Genomic DNA, 24,119 nt, shown 5'->3' with positions numbered 1-24,119 from the left:
CCATATTAGGGAAGTTTTCAACTATAATCTCTTCAAATATTTTCTCAGTCCCTTTCTTTTTCTCTTCTTCTTCTGGAACCCCTATAATTCGAATGTTGGTGTTTTCATGTTGTCCCAGAGGTCTCTGAGACTGTCCTCAGTTCTTTTCATTCTTTTTTCTTTATTCTGCTCTGCAGTTGTTATTTCCACTATTTTATCTATCAGGTCACTTATCCGTTCTTCTGCCTCAGTTATTGTGCTATTGATCCCATCTAGAGTATTTTTCATTTCATTTATTGTGTTGTTCATCATTGTTTGTTTCATCTTTAGTTCTTCAAGGTTCTTGTTAAATGTTTCTTGCATTTTGTGTATTCTGTTTCCAAGATTTTGGATCATCTTTACTATCATTATTCTGAATTCTTTTCCAGGTAGACTGCCTATTTCCTCTTCATTTGTTAGGTCTGGTGGGTTTTATCTTGCTCCTTCATCTGCTGTGTGTTTTTCTGTCTTCTCATTTTGCTTATTTTACTGTGTTTGGGGTCTCCTTTTTGCAGGCTGCAGGTTCGTAGTTCCCGTTGTTTTTGGTGTCTGTTTCCAGTGGCTAAGGTTGGTTCAGTGGGTAGTGTAGGCTTCCTGGGGGAGGGGACTAGTGCCTGTGTTCTGGTGGATGAGGCTGGATCTTATCTTTCTGGTGGGCAGGTCCACGTCTGGTGGTGTGTTTTGGGGTGTCTGTGGCCTTATTACGATTTTAGGCAGCCTCTCTGCTAATGGGTGGGGCTGTGTTCCTGTCTTGCTAGTTGTTTGGCATAGGGTGTCCAGCACTGTAGCTTGCTGGTCGTTGAGTGAAGCTGGGTGCTGGTGTTGAGATGGAGATCTCTGGGAGATTTTTGCTGTTTGATATTATGTGGAGCTGGGAGGTCTCTTGTGGACCAGTGTCCTGAAGTTGGCTCTCCCACCTCAGAGGCACAGCACTGACTCCTGGCTGCAGCACCAAGAGCCTTTCATCCACACGGCTCTTCAATTTGGGATGATTCGTTGTCTGTTCATGTATTGCACAGATGCAGGGTACATCAAGTTGATTGTGGAGATTTAATCTGCTGCTTCTGAGGCTGCTGGGAGAGAGTTCCCTTTCTCTTCTTTGTTCGCACAGCTCCCGGGGTTCAGCTTTGAATTTGACCCCGCCTCTGCTTGTATGTCGCCGGAGGGCTTCTGTTCTTTGCTCAGACAGGACGGGGTTAAAGAAGCAGCTGCTTCGGGGACTCTGGCTCACTCAGGCCGGGGGGAGGGAGGGGCACGGAGTGCGGGGTGGGCCTGCGGTGGCAGAGGCCCGCGCGAAGTTGCACCAGCCTGAGGCGCACCGTGCGTTCTCCCGGGGAAGTTGTCCCTGGATCCCGGGACCCTGGCAGTGGCAGGCTGCACAGGCTCCCCGGAAGGGGGGTGTGGAGAGTGACCTGTGCTCGCATACTGGCTTCTTGGTGGTGGCAGCAGCAGCCTTAGCGTCTCATGCACGTCTCTGGGGCCCGCGCTTTTAGCCGCGGCTTGCGCCTGTCTCTGGAGCTCCTTTAAGCAGCGTTCTTAATCCCCTCTCCTCGCGCACCAGGAAACAAAGAGGGAAGAAAAAGTCTCTTGCCTCTTCGGCAGGTCCAGACTTTTCCCCGGACTCCCTCCCGGCCAGCTATGGCGCACTATCCCCCTTCAGGCTGTGTTCACGCCGCCAGTCCTCTCCCTGCGCTCCGACAGAAGCCCGAGCCTCAGCTCCCAGCCCCACCTGCCCCGGCAGGTGAGCAGACAAGCCTCTCCGGCTGGTGAGTGCCGGTGGGCACTGATCCTCTGTGCGCGAATCTCTCTGCTTTGCCCTCCGCACCCCTGTTGCTGCGCTCTCCTCCGTGGCTCCGAAGCTCCCCCCTCCACCCCGCCACGGTCTCCGCCCGTGAAGGGGCTCCTAGTGTGTGGAAACCTTTCCTCCTTCACGGCTCCCTCCCACTGGTGCAGGTCCCGTCGCTATCCTTTTGTCTCTGTTTATTCTGTTTTCTTTTGCCCTACCCAGGTACGTGGGGAGTTTCTTGCCTTTTGGGAGGTCTGAGGTCTTCCGCCATCGTTCAGTAGATGTTCTGTAGGAGTTGTTCCACGTGTAGATGTATTTCTGGTGTATCTGTGGGAAGGAAGGTCATCTCCTTGACTTACTCTTAACGCCATCTTCCCCTCGTCCTGGGGTTTTATCTTGATCACAGTTAACGTTAATCTTAAAAGTATGCATCTATAATTTACCATTTTATGAAGTAAATCAAGTTAGAATGGCTAAATTTTAGTAGTTTTTAACAATTTTATTTGTCTTTCAGAGAAATTTGCATCATTTATACTCTGAAACCTCATAGAGATTTGTGGATTCTGGGCTCTTAAAACATTTAAAAATCTTAACTGTTTTTTCTTCCTAAAATTACCCTATTTATTAAAAAGTACAATCAGGAGAAAAGGCAGTATACTTAGGAAATAAGAGAGAAAAACCAACTGCCTGGCAAAAATTACCTTAGTAAATATAACTTGAAGATAAAAGTACACATAAATGACTTGTTTGTTCTCTTTCTCCTCCTTCCATCTTCTCCCTTCTGCTCTCCCTCGTCCTTCTTCTCTCTTTTTCTTTTCTTCTTAAAAGTTATTTCTCCTGCTATCAGGAAAGGTTAAATAAAGCATTTCCTCAGTTATAAAAAAAGAAAATCCCTTCTTAAAGCTGTCTCTCAAACCTATATTTATCTCATAAGAAATTACAACTGAGCACCTCTAAGACGAGTTAGCCGGTTGCTCGAAAGAGCCACTCTGGAAACCTGTCATGGGTGGGTGAAGTCTGCATTGATCATGCCTGAACACGCGTGATTTCAAAACTTTCTGCTCAGTGTGAGCTCGTTCTGAGCAGAACCTTTACAATGTTATTATTTATTTCCAAGAGAGAACTGAAATAATAAGATCATTGAATACTCCTTTAATTGGATGTCTCGTCTCAGAGAAGTACAAGTGTTTAAAGAAAATACTTTTAGTAAAATAGCGCTAACATCCATAGTGTTATTTATGTTCTTCAGTCTCTTTCTTCATTTCAATTAACTTTTTTCTGCCTCCCCTATAATTCTGTGGGAAATGTTTGAGATGATTATATAAAAAATTGAGAACTTACTAGATGTTTTATTATAAGAGTTAATAGCTATGAAATAATTTCTATTTTCCTGTGACAGTGTTATAGATTTTTCTCAATCATACTTTACCTCATGTTATCAATAATCTGTAAAACCAACTCTAAAAGTAGATATCCGTGATTGAAATGTAACTGTCCTAAATGTTTTTTTTTAAAGAGGTACAAGTTTAACTTTGCTTTATAAAAGTACTTAATCCATCAGTAAAATTACAATTCTCATCTATTGTTTAAGTTAATTTATTAAACTACCTAAGTGTGAATGCTGTAGAGTGGTTGTCTTCTTCATATTCTTCTTTATTTTTGAATTAAAGTAAAAATGAAAAGTGTAAATGTATAAAATGGTAAAGCTTAATACTAATAATCTATTTATTGCGTGTAACCAGCTGCAGGAGACAGATTTCAGGATTGATTTTAGGCTTAGAGCATAATGAAAATATGAATCAAACTATGAAATTACTTGCAACATTGATTTATATTACAGATTAAAACAATGGTCTCTTGTTTTACCTAAAAGGATTTAAGAATTAAAAGGATTTAAGAATTAAAATATATCACTCACTTTCCAAAAGGATTATTTTTTTATAGTGATTGTTTCTAAAACAATGTAATAAAAGTTCCTAGAATGAATTGAAATGAAGTCTAAAATATGGATTAAATTGATCCTTTAATCTTGAGTGAAAGATACATTGAGGTAAAGTAATTAAAAGGAACTAAAATGTTTTCTAGCCTATGCCACCCCAAACTCTTGTGGTAATACAATATTAACTAAGACCATATATTCCATATCTGAATAAAATGAAATAAGAAGTGTGAAGTTTCAGTCGGTACTTGTAGGTTATTTCAGAGCTTTATGGGCTTAGAGCAGAGAAGCCAAGAGAAAGGGAAGAAGGCAACATTTTTGGTTTAAGAGAGTGTATTCATTGACCCTTGGTCCTCGTCATCTCTTCCCTCCATTACCTTCAAACCTGGGCTAATACTCTCTTCAGTTACTCCAGAAGTGACAGCCTGAAGCCTGTGCTCTTTCATCAGTACCAGCAGATTCCAAAAGCCGGTCTTGGAGCAGTGCTGGTCTGTGATACGTTATTCTGTTCCTTGGCCCCAAAACAGAAAACAAAGAAAACCCTATACGTATTATGTAGTTTTATATTTAGGCATAAAATCGTCTGTGAAATTATGATACTTTGGAATCCTTATCTTTTTGATAGCATTTATAAAATAATTTGCCTAATTTAGAATTGGTTTTTCCACTTCTAATTTTGTCCATATCCTGAAAAATGGAAGAGGAACAATATAAAAAAATGTAGAAAATTAATAAGGTTACATTTTTAAATTCATAGAAATATTATCCACTCTAAATTGCTTCAGGAAATAGAAAATGTTTGTTTCATTACTATCCTAATTAAACTATATGGGTGTAATTGAGGCTTTCCTTCTCTGTTAGGCAACACGGACTTGATTAATAGAGTCTTGCTGGATGCCGGCTTTACAAATGAACTTGTCCAGAATTACTGGAGTAAGCAGAAAAACATGTAAGTGTTTGTCTTATTAATAAAAGATACATATTCTGTATCTCAGTTTAGCTTCTCTCTGGGAAATTTTTGGAAAATAAGTCTCAAATTTAAAGTTTATTATTTATCTTTAATAACCGTTTCCCAAGAAAACCATTTTGCAGTTGTTGACAACTTGAATTTTCAGTTGTGGGTGTGTGTCAGGACTAACATCTACCGTTACTCAGCTTTACGCATGTATATGCCACAGTGTGAATGATCAAATTAAATAGGTGTGCTTGCGTGTGTCTCAGTGTTGGTGGTAAACTAGGGCTTCTAGTGAATGTTCAGTTAGCTTTCTAATAGCCCTGCCCTACAGCCAGTCAAGACAGGGAGAAATCTGACGATGGTTCTCGTTTCCAGTCTCTTCTCCGCCCCATTTCCAATCAACCACCAAGTGCTAAATATTGTTTCTAAAAATGTTTTCCTCTCTGCTTCATACTCAGGGTTCTAATTGTTTTCCATATCTAAGAAATCACAGCAGCTGATGTCTCTGCCTTTAGGGCTTCCAATTCCTCTGCCCACGGGCCCCAGGCTGTTCTCCATGTAACTCATACTTTCCAGAGTCTCACTTTTAAAATGGAGCCCTAACTTCAGGGTGAAGGTGAAGCAGCCTCTCCAGCGTGGATTTCACGATCACTCATGAGCTGACCATTCTTCAGAAGCTTATACTTGCAACTTTACCTCCTGTTGTTTCTCACCTCATGCCTTATGCTTTTATTACAGCAAATACTATACCACTCTTCACTAGCTTTCCCTTACATGTACTCTTTTCTTTACATGTGATGTCTTCCTGTCATCTGTGTTAACTCCCATTCCAGCTTCAGCATGCAGCTATCTCATTATTTCTTATGAAATGTCTTCCTTAAGCATCCTCCCTTTAACTATTTCTTAGATATTTTAAGAAATATCTAAAAACTATGTTTTATTAAAACATAGTTTACATCTATTGATACATTTACTTCGGCTTCCTTTATCTCAGGAACTCATTCTGTTTCTCTTTGTACCACCAGCACCTAAACTAACACCTTACAAAGAATAAGTTGAATGAAATTTCCTTCTTTTGTCTTCTGTTCCAGCAAGGGAGTGAAAGCACGGTTTGTTGTCACTGATGGTGGGATTACCAGAGTTTATCCCAAAGAGTAAGTTCAAATAGCATCTGTAAAAATTACTAGATTACAAAGGACTACTCCAAGGATCTGTACCTTACTGTATAAGGAAGCCATTCTTCAGAGAAACTGATCATTATTAGTAGTTAAATTGGAATTCACCTGAAGTACTTAATTATTAAAATACTCCATTTCTTTCAAAAATGCTATTATAATTCTTCAGTGATGTTTTTGCTTGTAATATATATTACAACATTGAAGAGGTTATCAGAGATTTCTCTCTTCATAGACATAAGCTAACCTGGTTAAATGAACATAATGCTTATTACATATATGTCAATTGGCAATGTTTGCATAACACTTCATTGTTTTCACTGTTCTATGGATTTTATCTGTGTTTATCTTCAGAAGAGTCCATAAAGTGGGCTGTGTAGGCTTATTAATTGACTTATTAACTGACTTGTCTATAATAACCTAGCTAGTAAATGGCGGAGTAAAACTAGACGTCAGCTTTTTCTGCTCCTTAGTTTAATTCTAAGCAGATCTGTTGCTTAGTAGTGAATGTCATTTACACCATCAATTACCACTAACTTCCTTAGACATACCTGAGATACAGACATATCTGTAAAGTTTAGTGGTGTCCACAAAGAGAAAAGTAAGTTATCGAGTAGATTAAAGAATAAAAATGATGACCCATTTCCTCCTTAGGGCTGGAGAAAATTGGCAAGAAAACCCAGAAACATATGAGGACAGCTTTTATAAAAGAAGTCTTGATAACGATAACTATGTTTTCACTGCTCCGTACTTTAACAGTAAGTATTGCTTTAGAATTCAGCCATCTCAATTCCTTTTTTAAAAATAAATTATTGCTACTACCTGCTTCCCCCCACACAAACAATATATTTTATATTATTTGCTCAGAATAGTCATCATTAAGCATATACCATGTGCACGACATTGGAAGGACAGAAGCATCCATTTAGTTGAGGAAGTAAAATGCATCTACAAGAAATCAGCCACCCAGTAGTGTAAAGACAGCATATCTACAGGCATGCATAATACATTGAAACACATATAGATCATCCCTCATTTCACAAACTGCAAATATATTTAAGAATGTTTAATGAATTTTAAAAATGTAATTAATCAGTTTGCTCTTTAATCGGTATTAGTTGCATAACATTTATAAAAATTAATAATAGCCTATATTTTAAAATACTTTATTGGGTTCTTTCCCTAAAACTTTCTAATTTAATCCTTCATCCTTTCTGGGGGTTGGTTCTACCATCACCATTTTCACAAATGGGGAAACTGAAGTTCAGAGAATTTCAGTTTTTCCAGGAATATGTATCTTTTACAGTTTTACAGCAGTTTTGTGAATCTAAGGTCAATCTTCCTGCTTTACTTCAGCAGCCTCCCCAATATTGTAGTAAGTGTCAAAGCAGGGATTTGGTGTGCATCCTTTATTGTGAGAGTGATGCAGCCAAGCTGAGTAATTCTCATTCCAGAGTCAATTCATGCAAACCAATTCCTGGACACTCTAATTAGCCTGCTATAAAATGGAAGGAAAGGGAAGAGGAGACCACTTCTTGATAACATATTTATGCTAGAACATTTAAGTAAAACAGTATCCACCTGTACCTATTAAAAGAAATGTAATATTATTTGATTTATCTAGATAGGTCTATTTTTCCTTTTTTAGAAAGTGGACCTGGTGCTTATGAATCAGGCATTATGGTAAGCAAAGCTGTAGAAATATACATCCAAGGAAAACTTCTTAAACCTGCAGGTAAGCACATATATTATACACATACACACAACCAAAATTAAATGTGACCTACTGTTTATATTATCAACTGGCACTGATTATCAGGAAGGCTATCAGAAAGCTTCAATGAAAATAAAGTCAAATTTGAAAAATAAAATGAAACACAATTAGTTACATATGAGATTGGGGATAAAATAAGAGTTGAGTTTTCAAAGAAGTGTGTATGTTTAAACACTCTTGACATAAATTTAGGGAGTCAGTTTCGTGTTGTATATCAAAATTCTAATTGCTGGATTGATCCAGCAATTCCACTCAGAAGTCTATCCTATAAAGTATTTCAAATATACAAAAGTAGATATGGGCAAGGATGTGAATATTTGTAATAATTTAAACATGAAAAGTTAAGTTTCCATCATTGGGGGAAAAGATAAATTGTGGCATATCTATACTATGTATCTGTTAAAAAGAATTAGGTAGGGATCTATTTTTTAAAAACCTTACAGTAAAATATATAGAATAATGAGTCTTTTGGTAAAAGAAATCAAGCAAATGAAAAAGTTCATAAAACTAAGCATCAGTGGGAATTAGAAGTGGGCTGGAATGAACAGATGCAGTAAAAGTTAAAAAAAAAGTATAATTCAGTATTGTTGAATTTTAGGAAAAAAAGGCCAGATTGAGAAGGTAGATAAACTCCTGTCTGCTCCTGAGGGCAGTTTCACCCCCCAGTGGTTGAACTGCATCACTCATTCACGTGCCACCTACTCACCTACCTACTCATCCACTCATTTATCCACACTTCAGCAAGCATTTCTTCTTTTGTCTTTTTAAATTTTTTTTAACATCTTTATCGGAGTATAATGCTTTACAATGATGTGTTAGTTTCTGCTGTATAACAAAGTGAATCAGCTATACATGTACATATATCCCCATTTCTCCTCCCTTTTGCGTCTCCCTCCCACCCTCCTTTTCCCACCCCTCTAGGTGGTCACAGAGCACCAAGCTGATCTCCCTGTGCTATGCGGCGGCTTCCCACTAGCTATTTTACATTTGGTAGTACATATACATCCATGCCACTCTCTCACTTCGTCCCAGCTTACCCTTCTCCCTCCCCATGTCCTCAAGTCCAGTCTCTACATCTGCATCTTTATTCCTGTCCTGCTCCTAGGTTCTTCAGAACCTTTTTTATTTTTTTTAGATTCCATATATATGTGTTAGCATATGGTATTTGTTTTTCTCTTTCTGACTGACTTCACTCTGTATGACAGTCTCTAGGTCCATCCACCTCACCCCAAATAACTCAATTTCATTCCTTTTTATGGCTGAGTAATATTCCATTGTATATATGTGCCACATCTTTATCCATTCATCTGTCTGTGGACACTTAGGTTGTTTCCATGTCCTGGCTATTGTAAATAGAGCTGCAGTGAACATTGTGGTACATGAGTCTTTTTGAATTATGGTTTTCTCAGGGTATATGCCCAGTAGTGGGATTGCTGGGTCGTGTGGTAGTTCTATTTTTAGTTTTTTAAGGAACTTCCATACTGTTCTTCATAGTGGCTGTATCAATTCACATTACCATCAACAGTGCAGGAGGTTTCCCTTTTCTCCACACCCTCTCCAGCATTTGTTGTTTGTAGGTTTTCTGATGAGGCCCATTCTAACCGGTGTGAGGTGATACCTCATTGTAGTTTTGATTTGCATTTCTCTAATGATTAGTGATGTTGAGCACCCTTTCATGTGTTTGTTGGCAATCTGTATATCTTCTTTGGAGAAATGTCTGTTTAGGTCTTCTGCTCATTTTTGGACTGGGTTGTTTGTTTTTTTGATATTGAGCTGCATGTGCTGCTTGTATATTTTGGAGATTAATCCTTTGTCAGTTGCTTCGTTTGCAAATATTTTCTCCCATTCTGAGGGTTGTCTTTTCATCTTGTTTATGGTTTCCTTTGCTGTGCAAAAGCTTTTAAGTTTCATTAGGTCCCATTTGTTTATTTTTATTTCCCTTTCTCTAGGAGGTGGGTCAAAAAGGATCTTGCTGTGATTTATGTCATAGGGTGTTCTGCCTATGTTTCCTCTAAGAGTTTGATAGTGTCTGGCCTTACATTTAGCTCTTTAATCCATTTTGAGTTTATTTTTGTGCATGGTGTTTGTTAGGGAGTGTTCTAATTTCATTCTTTTCCATGTAGCTGTCCAGTTTTCCCAGCACCACTTATTGAAGAGACTGTCTTTTCTCCATTGTATATTCTCAGCAAACATTTCTTAAGCACCTACTGCATGCACTGGTCAGGTTAGGGAAGCCTCTTAAAACCCACCACCTTGAATGACCTCATATTTATAAAGCTATTCCTGACACTCCTTTTTTTAAGCCTCCTTTATTAGTTAATTAACCAGGTTATAGTAAATAAATGTGTGTATAAATGAAGTTTATATAACAGTTTAAGAGCTATTAGCATTACTTTTTAATGAAAACCCCAAGAAATATATGTCTGTAATAAACATTATAAAATAGCATTAAATTGAATATAAATTATCATACCCTAGAAATTATATTGTAGCTAATTAAATTTGCCACCTTTTAAATGAATTTGAATCAGCTTTTCAATGTGTATCTGCAATTAAACAGATTTTTTTTTTTTAATCTTAAGAAACTTACATTTGCCTGCTCAGGAATTTTTAAATGTGAGAGGAAAAATAAATGAGAATTATAGCTACATTTTTTAAATGTATGTGTCAATTTTTCTTTACATGATTGTTTCAGTTGTTGGAATTAAAATTGATATAAATTCCTGGATAGAGAATTTCACCAAAACATCAATCAGGGATCCGGTAAGATAACTTTTTTAAAAATTCTTATGCTACATTTACTGATCTTAGAAAGCAAAGTCTTATACAGTGACAAAATAAATTTTCGATGCTACTACATTGAAGCAGAATTATGAATTACCATTTTTTCAAAGAATTTGTTGTTTAGTCAACTAATAAAAAATAGGAAAATATTTCAGTATTATAATTTAAAATGCTAGTTTAAATATTTATTGGCTGATATTTTCTAATTGGTAAAGATAAAGCTATTGACTAGACTATTGTTTAATCTTTTATACTAATTGTTATAAAATTTCTAATTACAATATGGTAATAATTAAAATGATATAATTAAAATCCAACTAGAAAGATAATATGAGGTGATAACTGTATTTCTGTCTTTCAGTGTGCTGGTCCAGTTTGTGACTGTAAGAGAAACAGTGATGTAAGAAAACTCTTTAAAATGGAATTTTTAAGTACAATTTTTTGTGTTACTCTTCCTTAGACTCTAATGATAAAGAAAGATGCAGGAAGGTTTAGTCAAATGCTAAAAAAATATTGTATAGGATTGTGAACTAATTCATAGATAAGAATTTGAATTATATGCTTTTAATTCCTAACCTTAAACATTAGAAGCATTTTAAAATATTCATTAAAAAGCCATATCAATATAGACTGTATTCGCTTCAGTCTCAATTGTGTTAGATTCTTTTGTACATATAAGTACAAATTCATTTCTGACCAGAGTTTCTAAACTGAAGCATATTTATTATCAGTGCAATCTTCCCTCATCTTTTGCACTTTATCTGAATTTTTCACACTGTGTTTATAGTAGTGAGAAAGGTTTTTTAACTAAACCTTGGTATTACATAGTTTTACTTGCCTGGATTGGATTTTACATTGTCTTCTATTACTTCCATTTCTGTTTGAGAAATTGAAAAAGCAAATGTCAACTTGCTTTGTTCCAAGCTGAAGATGCTGTAAGAATGGTACTAGATAAATTATTCATATAATGAATAAGAATGACAAATTCCACTATTTTCTTTCAGTCCTCTTATGTATGTCTATGTATTTCCAAAGGGAGCAGGGGTTTCATATCATTTTATTCACTCCTAGTCTTGTGAAATCATAAGCCAGTAATTTTAATTATTTTTGTAACATTCATTTTACATGGACTATGTATCAGCTGTTTTTAGAGCAAAGGTTTTAGCAAGCTCCTTTCATATTAGAAAAATAGAGTGCATTACGTCCCCAAATCTGAAAACAATGTTTTTGTGATTTTATACAATAAAAATTATTAAATTGATTCATGCATTTAAACATAAACTGGATGGGAATACTTTAGGATATATGATTATTTTTCCTCTGTCAAAGGCATTTTTTTTGACTTGTTTCCTGCTTTTACATCTGAGATTATCCAATCAAATATTTTTAGTATAAAATAGTTATAAATAACCTCATGCTGCTGCTCTTTATTTTTAAGCGTGTGATGAATATTGCCCCAAATGGATTTTTCTTAATGTCTTTCTTGTCAGAATCTTAAGTATGTGTTTAAAATAATAATTGTACATTATTAAATGTTTTGGTTTATCCAGTTTCCTGGTTCATTTAGATGACAGTGGGGTGGTGAAAAGATTATTTCTAATTTGTTCTTATGTTCTCGTTCAGACTGAGTTGACTTTCTTTTTTTTTTTGGTCTACGTTGGGTCTTCGTTGCTGCACGCGGGCTTTCTTTAGTTGCAGCAAGCAGGGGCTACTCTTTGTTGTGGTGCAGTGGCTTCTCTTGTTGCGGAACACAGGCTCTACGTGTGCGGGCTTCAGTAGTTGCGGCGTGTGGGCTCAGTAGTTGTGGCTTAGTTGCTCCGCGGCATGTCGGATCTTCCCGGACCAGGGCTGAAACCCGTTTTCCCCTGCATTGGTGGGTGATTCTTAACCACTGCACCACCAGGGAAGTCCCTGAGTTGACTATTTTAACTAGACGGATCGTGGTGGAATTTCAAGCCTTGATGGTTTGATAGCAATCTATATGCATGCCCTTAATTTACTTCATCAGAATCTCCTGAGCATATATGTTCAAGAGAAGATACGGTTATCTAAGTTTTTCTCCTATTTTTATTGTTATAATCATCTATATAATGGAGTAATGATTATGTAACCTAACCTTCCTAAAAAAGTGTATTAACTGTTATTTTTGTTTTGCTAGGTAATGGATTGTGTGATTCTAGATGATGGTGGGTTTCTTTTGATGGCAAATCATGATGATTACACTAACCAGGTATGTACCTAAAGTGGCAAGGAGTAGGGTTTCCAAAGTGTGTTTCCCTGATCAACATTACAAAACCCCTTCACACCACTATAAAAATTGATAATTGAAGTTCTTAATGTAAATATAAACCATTAAGAAATGCATCCTAAAACTAGTTTTCCTTATATTTGTTAGCTGAGTTTACTTTCTGGTACAGTTACCATTAAAATATAGAGCTAAGGATTTTAACATCATATGAACTTTTTATTTTTGATCTCTCAGAAATTTAGAAAATGTTCACATATTCATCAGTTGATAATGTCAGTCCTAATACATAGCTGGTTTGAAACAGATGAAAATTCTAACCTGAAATTTGGAAATTGGCAAGTTAGGCTCTTTGGTTTACACAGGATTTTAAACAAAGTAGAATTAATTGCCAACTAATTTCATTTCTGAATCTGTATATCTGGCTTCTCTTTAAAAAACAAACAAAAAAGATCTCTCAATACTGGACAGTTTTCCTAAATTACAATATTTATGGGTTGGAGTTGGTGAGCTACAGGTTGTCCCTATAGATGGGACTCACTCCAGTTCAGCACAGTCCCTACAAGTTTCTTTTTCTAGTTTCACCATTTCTCTTATTGGATTGTGACTTAAGGCTTAGTAAACTGTCCATTCCTTCCAAATAGCACAGGGAGCCATTCAGAAATGAGAATAGCTAATCTCACTGGGGTTCTTTCAGAGTATCATATACCGGTTTATTACTTGCTTTTGTTTTCAAGCTCCTCAATAGTTTTAGTTCTGTTTCTTTGTATCATTTCTTTTGTTTGTACTGGTTCAGGTGTTAATATTTGGCTTACATTTGACACTTTATTATTTTTTTCTGTACCAGATTGGAAGATTTTTTGGAGAGATTGATCCAAGTTTGATGAGACACCTGGTTAATATATCAGTTTATGCTTATAATAAATCTTACGATTATCAGTCAGTGTGTGAGCCTGGAGCTGCACCGAAACAGGGAGCAGGGCATCGCTCAGCATACGTGGTTAGTAATATGCAACTCACCCTTCCATCCTCTCAGAGGGACACTCAGTGTAGATTAACGTAATACCTTTTTATTCTATTTTATAGCCATCAATAGCAGACATATTACACATTGGCTGGTGGGCCACTGCTGCTGCCTGGTAAGTCAAAATTGTAGTTTTATTGGTATTGAGAGCAAAGTGTTGTGAAATAGTAAAGAATGTGATGGAAAGATGGACGTAGATAATTATTATGGGAACTAGTTTTTTCATTTCCTACAGCACGTATTGGTAATATTCATAAGTGTTTTTCCTTAATGATCACTGTAAAACCGTTACAGCCATTCAGCGTTTTATATGAAAACAGTATTGTGCTCAGGTACACTTCAGCCTTTTCAGGGGCTTCTTTTACCTTTGGATCTGTTGAAACTCTTTTCATTTGTATTTTTTGTTTATATTATACTCAGTCCTTACATTTTAGGCATATTGATCTATAAAAGTTACTATTTATTGCCTTCATTACGCAAGTTAAATGTCTTCATCCATCAAATTCATGACATGATGACTTATCTTTCTACCTCTTCATTTTTCTTACAAAGGCTGGCATCGTTTTAGAAGCATCATGTTCCTGAAATGGATCTAATTCTTTTCACTGGTTCTACCCTTCCTCCCTCCTTCCCCCTCTTACCTATATCCTGCCATCTATGAAAAGAAGACATTTAAACTGCTTATTGAGGCACTGTGGAAAGTCTGGAAGATCAAATTTGTCATTGTTTGGGTCTGATCAGTCAAGTAACTAATCCTCCTGTTGTGTCTGGGTCCATTCTCTCCCTCCCTCCCTCCCTCCCTCCCTCTCTCTCTCTCTTTTGTATCATTACCCTACTGTATTGTATAAGTTTTATTCCATGTATATTAATCTATAACGTTCACTTGATGTTGTGGCTTTCCCAGCGAAAATTAAATGATTATGCCATTTTATTAAAATAGCAAAGATGTTAGATTAAAAGTCCAATTTATTCTTAAAAAAATTGTGAAAAAGGGTGCTTTCTGTTCTGACAGTGACATTTGTATATGAACTTACATAGGTTTTCTGAAGCTCGTAGTCATCGTGAAATACTTGATTGTCTTTATGCTATTTTCAGGCCAGAACCTTCCCCCTCCTCAACCTCCCCCCAACTTTTGTTTTAACTAAACTAAGTTCCAGATGAGTTTTTACGAATATTTGGCTCAATTGTCATTTATTGTAAAACTGATATATAGGGCATGCCATATGCCCTATATATAATTATGTATATTTTATTTCATGAATGCCACATGATGTATTTACAAATATGTTCTATATTGTAAAGTAAATAGCTCGTAAACCCATGGTACAAAGTCATTTTTGTTTAGGGTTTTTTTCCTACCACAGAGCTTTAATAACTAAAATAAGGAGAAAATCTTGAGTGTGAAAACTACGCACCAGAATGATGACATTCTCCCTCTTAGAGTTATCACTTCTCCTGGCTCTGATTTTGTATTAGGTGTCTTGACACATATGTGTCGCTCACTGGGTCCTGAACACATCTGACTTCATGACTTCTTTTACAGAATGGAATTGACAATGTCTTGCATAATTTAAGAAATACTTATATAAAAATGCTCAACTTTCTATTAGCAAACTCTCAACTTTTTCCAAAAAGATGAAAAAGAAACGTGTTTGTGTACATGCCGAAAATACTCTGGTTTTTGTTAATTTATGAAGGAAAATATCAATACTTTTTCATATTTAAAATTCAGGTCTATTCTACAGCAGTTTCTCTTGAGTTTGACCTTTCCACGACTTCTTGAGGCAGGTATGTAAATGCTCAGATACTGTCATAATAATTAACATTTTCTTTTTGGATGCTCCGGGTTCAAAACTCAGAAAGTGCGTGTGTGTGAGAGAGAGAGAGATCGTCCATTTAACACTTTTGTAGGTTGAAATCTCTTTGTCAGAACTTTCCTACTGCCTTAGAAACATTCCTAGGTCACATTGGCCTCTGTTTTGCAGCTGTATTCAAACTCAAATGTATTCAAATTCATTTATTCTATTGATAGTTATTGGGCATCTTTAAGGGCTGCCACTACACCACACGGAGTAAACAAGCCAGTTGAGGTGCCTGCCCTCATACATTTGTTTTGCTCTGTGAGAAATGAAAGCTCTGGGAGACCGACTGAAGTGTCCTCTCATGGCGATGGTCTTTATTTTCCCCACAGTTGAGATGGAAGATGACGACTTCACAGCCTCTCTATCAAAGCAGAGCTGCATTACCGAACAAACCCAGTATTTCTTCGATAACGATAGTAAATCATTCAGCGGTGTATTAGACTGTGGAAACTGTTCCAGGTAATTTGTTTCTTCATTTCTGGACTAGTCCTGTTTGACTAAGAAACTGTATTCACTTTTATAATCGTCACAGAAAATAACGGAGGTTGTCTTTTGAGTGCGAGAGATCTGAATAACTGCTTTGAAAATAATCAGAGCTCTTCAGTTTCTCTGAAAGTTTTTAAAATTAATTCTAACTCTGATAAGTTGTAATCCCTTCAACAGTGATAATTACGTGATCAAAAAAATTATACCCACTTTTAGGCAGAGCACAGAGTAATTTGATTGTATTATATTTTGTCTAGAAGAATCCATATTAAAATTTTTCTAATGTCGAGATAGTTTCAGAGATTATTTTCTCTGATAAGATTAGAATTAATTATATTTACTAAACAGGTTAACAAAAATATTCTTGGCTAGTAAGTTTTACTTGTAGTCTTCACTTAAATTTAGAATTGAATGTATCTTTGAGTTGAAACTGAAAGAACTAGGAGAACATATCATTTCCTAAAATCAAGCTTAATGTTAGTCATCACCGCCCATAAAACATCTTGAAAACATTTTGGAAGAGATGGAGAGGTTTCATTTTGTTGTAATGAGAGAGAGAAAGGCAAGGTGGGAGATTTTTGAAGTTTTGAAAGGAAAGGGATAATCCATGTCACAGGATCCCTGAGAACGGAGCAGAAAGGCACAGAGTTGGGACACTTTGTTTTCAGTAGCTGAGGACAGCTTGTTCTAGAAGAAATGTTAACAGAGAGAAGAGGAAAGATGAGGAGGTGAGGTAATCTGAGCAGCTGACAGGGATGGAATAGGTAGTTGCTAGGCGATTTGGAAAAGAAGTCTATAACAGTTAAAAATATATATATTTTCGGGAGGGGGTTAACTGAAACTAGCACAAATTTTTAATAGACATGGTCAGTATGATTTTATGACTTACTTTATTAAACCTGTATATCCTAGGAGGAGGAAGAGGAAAGGGGCAGAGTAAGGCATGTACTCAGAAAAAAGCAGACCGTCTTGTTTCGAGATTAGTATATCAGGACATCACCTTCAGGAAACAGAACTGTGGCATGTTTAATGGGTACATCAGAAAGAGTTTAGAGTCTTTGGGCTTTCATTGATTGATGTTCAGTAACAGCAATATATACTTTAAAAAATGACTAAGTTAGGGGCTTCCCTGGTGGTGCAGTGGTTGAGAGTCCGCCTGCCGATGCAGGGGACACGGGTTCGTGCCCCGGTCCTGGAAGATCCCACATGCCGCGGAGCGACTGGGCCCGTGAGCCATGGCCTGCGCGTCCAGAGCCTGTGCTCCACAGCGGGAGAGGCCACAACAGTGAGAGGCCCGCATATCACAAAAAAAAAAAAAAAATACTAAGTTAAACTGTAAAGATCGTTATAAGATATTAAGTTAAATCATGCTTACATTTGCGCTGTGTAACTTTATGCTGTGTCCCAACTCCAATAGGTTAAAAAAAAAATCCCATTCTTTGAAAAATAAATTACTCTTTAATGACAGATCTACATTTTTATTGTGGAAGGTAGAAGCAGCTTAAGATGTGGAAAAAAACACTGCATGGAATTCAAAGCCCATAATTCTGTCTATGCCTGTGTTGTCCAACTCAGTAGTGACCAGCCACAGGTGGCAATTTTAATCATCAATGGCATTAATTAATATTACAGTTCTGTGCCTCCGTCACGCTAGTCACCATTTCAGGTGCTCAACAGCCTCATGTGGCAGTTGTTTACCATGCTGGTTAAAGCGGAAGACGTTTCTGTCTTCACAGAAAGTTGGTTGAACAGCACTGATCCAGACTTCAGTCTGCCATGACTTGGGGAAATGCTGAGCCATTTTTGTGCTCCTACTTTCCTTTACTGTAAAATAAGGCAACTTGGGCACATTTTCAGTGATAGATACCACAATTCCCTAAATATGTAAAATGAAACAACTAGATGGTGTTTATTTTGCATTGAGGACTATCATTTAAGAAACAAAGGTCACACTTAAAACATCTGTTGGAATTTTTTTAGTATTCATTTGAGAGAGAGCATGTCCATGGTAATCAAACATGGTAATCTTTCTCTTCTAAAATCATTCAGTGTTACTGTTCGTGTAGGTGATGCTTTGTTTCAAAGGTCCTATTTTCTTTCATTTTAATGTGTAAAAATCTTTGAAATCTATTTTCTCATGATAATTTTTTCTGATTTTTAAAAATATTTTACAGAATCTTCCACGTAGAAAAACTTATGAACACCAACTTAATATTCATAATGGTTGAGAGCAAAGGGACTTGTCCCTGTGACACACGATTGCTCATACAAGCAGAACAGACTTGTATCCTTTGACATTGGAGAGGTTCGGAATGGAAACCCATCTTAAAGCTGTGCATTTTTAACCTCGTCACGTTGTTCGTGCCCAGAAAGAGAAAGATATCACAGAGCGCTGAGATCACCTCACAGAGGCAGAATGGACCCTCCACACAAAATTTCATTTGGATGTCAAGACTGATGATGCTACACCTGCAGCAAGAGGATGTGAAAGGCTTCCTACTGGTACCGTGAGTCTTTGTGGATAGAGCAGTGAGTCTTTGTGGATAGAGCAGTGCAGGTTCCCAAGTAGCCCTGAAAATGGCTAGAGAGAGCAGGGAGAAGTCCTGGCTTGGGGTTTTATGGTGGTTGGGGACCATGCTGGGCTTTTGCCAGTGCTGCCTGGGGCTTGTTGGCCCAAACTTCCAGGCAGTGGAAAAAACTTTCAGTCTTTCCTGTCAGCTCGCCCAGGTGTGGGACAGAAGGGAAGAGGGATTGTTGTGGCTTGAAAGCTGTCAACAGCCAGTAATCAGAAATGGAGTTGAATGTGGTCTATACCTACAATGGAATATTATTCAGCCTTAAAAAAAGAAGGTAAATCCTGTTGTATGCTAGAACTGCCATGGCAGTAATGCTAAAAAGACTTCGGGTAGTAAATATGCTAAAAGACAGTGAAATGACGATTGAAGCATTGCAGGCAGAGGTTCGGTAGACTGCCTGTAGTTTTTGCTGTTTCTGGAAAAAAAAATAGTCCTCACCTATGTTTGGAACTGATGTTTATTACTAGGAATTAGTTTCTATTTCTGTCTTGCTAAATAGGAGGCACCCAGGCCCTCCCTTACGGTCTTACGTGTATGACCCTGTCTTATATGCTACGTCATTTGCACATTTCATCCACTTGTATTGTACAAATATTTACTGAGTACTTCCTCTGTGCTAGCGACCATGCTGTGTAAAGCGTTGATCTCTTCACACAGGCCCTAGGCAGGAGAAAATTTGTGGCAGTTCAGTACTTTAAATCCCATAGTACTTGAACTGGTTGTGTGGGGCCAGAATAATGGCATCGGTTTCTCTGGCTTGCTTTGAGAAATGAGTGTGTTGCATTGTATTTTTTTAATTGTGTAAAAAATAAAAAGTAACTTCATATTCCTTAACAAGTTTCTTTAGCTGATGGTCCAGATCCTTGTGATATGGTGAAGCAACCCAGATACCGAAAAGGACCTGATGTCTGCTTTGATAACAATGCTTTGGTAAGTAAGACCAAACATTTGCTGTATTAAAATATATAACTCAATGGTCACGATAATTTAAGGAGACAAAGTGTAGTTTTAACTCCAGTGTAATGTCTTAACCATAACCATAGTGTTTCTCATTAACATGACATACTTGCTGGTATATAGATTTTTTATTTCAGTATTTTTCATGGTTAGCATAAGCTTAACAGTTGCCTCTTCTGTCCTTTCCACAGAAATTGTACTTTCAAACACAATGCCGACCAATTTACTAATAATCCAAGATCACAAATCTGATGATTTTAAAACTTTCTAATGACCAGTAACTGACAGTAAACATTACAAATGGTATATGAGTTGCCCACCTTCATTTATATTCCAATCCTGAAGATATAACAGTTATTTTTATTATAACATTTTCTGTGTTTAGTCTTCAGTCGGTGTATTTAAAAACCTGTTAAATCACTATCATCCCCTTAGTTTGTAATTGTACTTTACATGGTTTCTAATTCTGCCACCTGTTAGGTTTGTATTATTTCTCTTAATTGTATTACTTTTTATATTGTTTGAAACCTGGCCAGGTCAATAACACAGGGTTAAGTTGGTATAGTTTTACAAAGCATATTTAATGTATGTTATTTAAGATGACTACTACTTTTCCTATAGGTCAGCTGTCTTTCTCTCATAAACACTATTTGGACTTACTGTGTATAGAAGCAGCTTTATGCTTTTCAAATTATTTTAATTTTTAAGAAGCTTTACTCTCAAGCATAAAGCCCATATAAAAACTTCTCACCACTTATAAAAAACTGAAATTTTAAAAATAATATTTCTCAGTTCTCCAGTCTGTCATGTCTCTTTGCATAAAGTGGCTTGCAAACATAAAGCGTTATCATCTGGGGAACTGTTTATTCTAAAACCATGTCAGATCATTTATCGATTAATGTGCATTTCTAGAGGTGGTTGTTTATTTAGAACAGATTTACCTAATATGTACTTATTTACTCAAATACACATAGCCACATTTGTTCCAAAAAAGAATAAGGCATTTCCATAGATGCATAACATGCAAGTAGATAATATAAAGTGGAGCAAAGAAGAAATAAGATCAGTGATGGGGAATAAGGCTAAAAAAGCAAAATGTTTTAGCCAATAAATCCCAGTTATCTCTGTAAGGACTATTATTGATCATTCCTCTCTGAGGGGGAAAGTGATTCAAAGTTGCAGCTACTTGATTTTTTTTCATTTTACAGTGAGCCTTAAATGAAATCCAGATATGAGGACTTCTGTTGTTCTGTCTACTATATACCTTCAGGAGCTTTGGCCACGTCAAATCATTCCCCAAAGAGTGTTGTTCGTGGGCCCAAGGGTAGTATCACTCATTAGGGAAACTTCCCTCATCAATTATTTGTCACCAAAGACTGAGATTAAGTTTACTCAGATGCGCTTGAAAGATCATATAAAAACCATTACCCCCACTGTTTGTTTGCACCATAGGTAACTATCTTTTTGATCAAGGCATAATGCAGATTTTACAAAGACAAAAATTTCCAATACTCAAATTCCTATAAATTATACAGTGGAGTGTGTGTGAAAGTACAACTTTTGCTCAGTAGCTTAATGTGCTAATAATGTCTTGTGTTTTTTTGGCAGTGGAATATTTTGGTAATGCTTATTTGCAATGGTCACTGTGAATCTGCTCTGGATGGAGGCTCACATAAACTGCTAACTGCCAGCAAATTGCATGAAATCTCATCTTGTATGTCTTCTGTGTTTTCCTTCCTTTTCCTGTACTTGCTACTTTGCCCGTTATTAATAGGATCAACTTATATGCACAACGAGTCGTGCCTGTACCATGATGTCAGCTCCTATCTTCATTTTACTGCAAGTTTTCATGTGGTGTGGATGGTCAGTCACTTTCTCTAATTTTTCTTTGTTTTTGCGTTTGGCTTGAAATTTTAAAAAGTAATCCATATCCCTAAATCCACTATAATAAATGTCCTGAAACCAGGTTATTAAAATGCCAGTAGTAATGTTGTTTTGAGAATAGCAGCTTTCAAATGTTACATAAGGTTCTAATCCTGAACAGAGCATATCAGTTTCCTATATTTATTTAAAAATCAGTAATTTCTCATAAGGTTTTATATAAAGATTAAGTCAGTGTGGAGAAAAAAATTTTTATATGCTTCACAACGTCTTACTTTTTACTTTTTACTTAAAAGAAATACCAAGGACAATTATTAGAGTTGGTCATCAGTTTTGTTTCAGAAGATGCTAACATAAAATTAATGATCTGTTTCAATTTTATTAAGCATTATTCGGTACCTTCTAAGCTCATTATCTAATTCTTCTTTTCCTTTCTAAACAGATATGGTTTAAACAGCATTTTTAGATTTTTTTAGATATTGATATTCTTAGTGAAGTGCTTTAGTATAACTTACATTATCTAGGTGAAGATTATCATTATTTGTTACTCTTTGACAAATTTCTGAATTACATACTCAGTACGACTGAATAGATATTTTAGGGCCTGAGTTTACATTCAGGGTTCCATTTACAGTTTTGCACTTTCTTTTTTGATGGTCTGGAATCATGATTGTTGTAACTAGACCACTTTTGTTGTATTCCTTCTTCATTGCTGTCCAGGTATTCATTGGTTAGGAAACCACTAGATGGAGATGTGGCCATTACTATAAATGCAGTGAGCTCATCAGAGGAGGGGAAAGTGGAGAAGCAGAGGGAGTGTCAGAAAAAACTAAATTTGTTCTGGGATAGTAAAATAATGGTTTTGAAGATTTAAGTGGTAAAGAAAAACAAAGCTAAAGTTTATCAAAGAAGAAAGTAAAGCAAGCCAATAACATGTACTATTGAGGAAGTTCATTATCTTATGCAACCATAACTGATAAATGCACGTTACTGGGTACATGAAAAATGAATATGCAGAATAAATGTGTGTATATGTATGTATACACTTACGTACATTAAACCTACCTCCTGAATTAATGTGGTAAGTGTGTTAAGGTTCTCTGTAGGAAACTATTTGTTAGGGCTCTTATTCCGATTAAAAGAGTTACGTGTAGTATCTACCTGCCTAAATAATTTTAAATATGCATTTTCTTTGAAGCTGCTGTGGGTGACGTAAGTATAGACCTATCTAAATTCAAAAGTTAGCTATTATTTGGTGGATGTTCTTACCAGTGATTTGAACTCTTACCGTTTGCAAATAGTCACCCCAGGTTCTGGTTGGGGAAAGAAAGGGAGAGTAAGGGTTTAGTAATACTTGTCTAAGAGAAAAATGAAGAGGATTTTACTCACTAGCGTACCTGGTTTTAAAAAGTAAGCCTTGGGGTGAAATCATGAATATAACTATGGCTTTTCTTTTAATTAGTAATGGGAAAGAAAAAATGAATGAGGGATTCTTAGTTGATATCTTTACTAAGAGTAGTTTGAAAGAGATCCCTAGAAGGAAATCAAATAAAATTACTCATATTTTAGAATTACTCATTTAAAATTATTTAATTTTAAAATTAAATTTTTGAATTACTCATATTTTAAAACGTATGTATATAATGTTGGCACTGTATCCCTTTACTATTTTAAGCTGAAACCAGCTACCAGTCTGTTGTTATTATCTACTACAATAATCAGAGTTTTCTGGTCGTGGTGTTAGTGGGATTTTGGTCTCTTTAAGATAGGAAAAAAATGCTGAGGTTTCTCCCACATCTATGCATTTGTGATTTAGAATGTTTTTAGAATGTATCTCATAATTTACTTCCATATAATAATTACAAGTCTTGGTAGATGTGGTTGCCCATGCAAAACACATGAGAAAACATGATCAGGAAACTGAAGGGACAGATTTTTCAGTGTGAATCTACATGCAGACTTCAGGGACTCCAAATAAGTTATCTGAACTACCACCTCCCAGACTGAAACAGACATATCTCATCATCACACAGAGGAAATGAACCCCCCCCCACACACAAAAACCCACTAGAAATATAAAAATAAAAACAATGGAAGCAGAGCCAGAGAGAATATTTTTCTTTCCATAACATTGCTAGAACATAAGGATGTATTTGACGTTAATACATCAGTGGGTCTTGTATGTGTGCTAATTTTCCATTCCATCAAATTAATACTTGACTAGAACTGGGGAGCTCTCCTGGTGAAGTGACAATTAAGCCTTTAAATTAGTATTTTACATTTACAGTGTTTCTAACCAATCAATACATGCAGTGCTTCATTGGCGTACACAATACTCATTTATCGAGTACTTACAGTACACCTACTGTGTATCAGGCCATTCTTCTATGCATGAGATATTTAAGATGCATTTATACTAAAATATAATTTTTTATCTCAAGTTCATATGTAACTCAGCACCCTGTTTTTTTAACCTGGTTAACCTACTTAAAGGGAAAGGTATTTGAACAAAGAGAAGAGGAAGTGCAGAAGTCCTGAGATAGTAATACCTTGACCTGTTGCAGAGAAAGTCAGTGTTATAGGAGCAGTGTGAGTGGTGAGGGGAGGGGGAGGAATATAGGATGAAGATGGAGAAGCAGCCAGGCTGCAGACCACCT

General features: G+C 36.4%; 1 protein-coding gene across 7 annotated transcripts in view; it reads left to right on the top strand.

Annotated features, from left to right (window-relative positions):
• Positions 1–24,119, top strand: part of CACNA2D1 (calcium voltage-gated channel auxiliary subunit alpha2delta 1) — a 504,876-nt gene that overhangs the window by 466,288 nt on the left and 14,469 nt on the right. For all 7 annotated transcript variants that reach the window (XM_065883782.1, XM_065883785.1, XM_065883783.1 and 4 more), the window contains 13 exons: positions 4,605–4,692; positions 5,790–5,852; positions 6,528–6,631; positions 7,522–7,608; positions 10,343–10,410; positions 10,793–10,831; positions 12,590–12,661; positions 13,524–13,676; positions 13,763–13,815; positions 15,433–15,488; positions 15,892–16,021; positions 18,223–18,332; positions 19,472–19,554. In XM_065883782.1, coding sequence (XP_065739854.1) covers positions 4,605–4,692; positions 5,790–5,852; positions 6,528–6,631; positions 7,522–7,608; positions 10,343–10,410; positions 10,793–10,831; positions 12,590–12,661; positions 13,524–13,676; positions 13,763–13,815; positions 15,433–15,488; positions 15,892–16,021; positions 18,223–18,332; positions 19,472–19,554 — 1,106 coding nt within the window. The remainder of the gene's footprint in view (positions 1–4,604; positions 4,693–5,789; positions 5,853–6,527; positions 6,632–7,521; positions 7,609–10,342; positions 10,411–10,792; positions 10,832–12,589; positions 12,662–13,523; positions 13,677–13,762; positions 13,816–15,432; positions 15,489–15,891; positions 16,022–18,222; positions 18,333–19,471; positions 19,555–24,119) is intronic.

This window comes from Phocoena phocoena, chromosome 9, assembly GCF_963924675.1.
Source record: "Phocoena phocoena chromosome 9, mPhoPho1.1, whole genome shotgun sequence".
NCBI lineage: Eukaryota > Metazoa > Chordata > Mammalia > Artiodactyla > Phocoenidae > Phocoena > Phocoena phocoena.
Note: the sequence above shows the minus strand (reverse complement) of the source record. Positions and strands in the feature narration are given on the sequence as shown.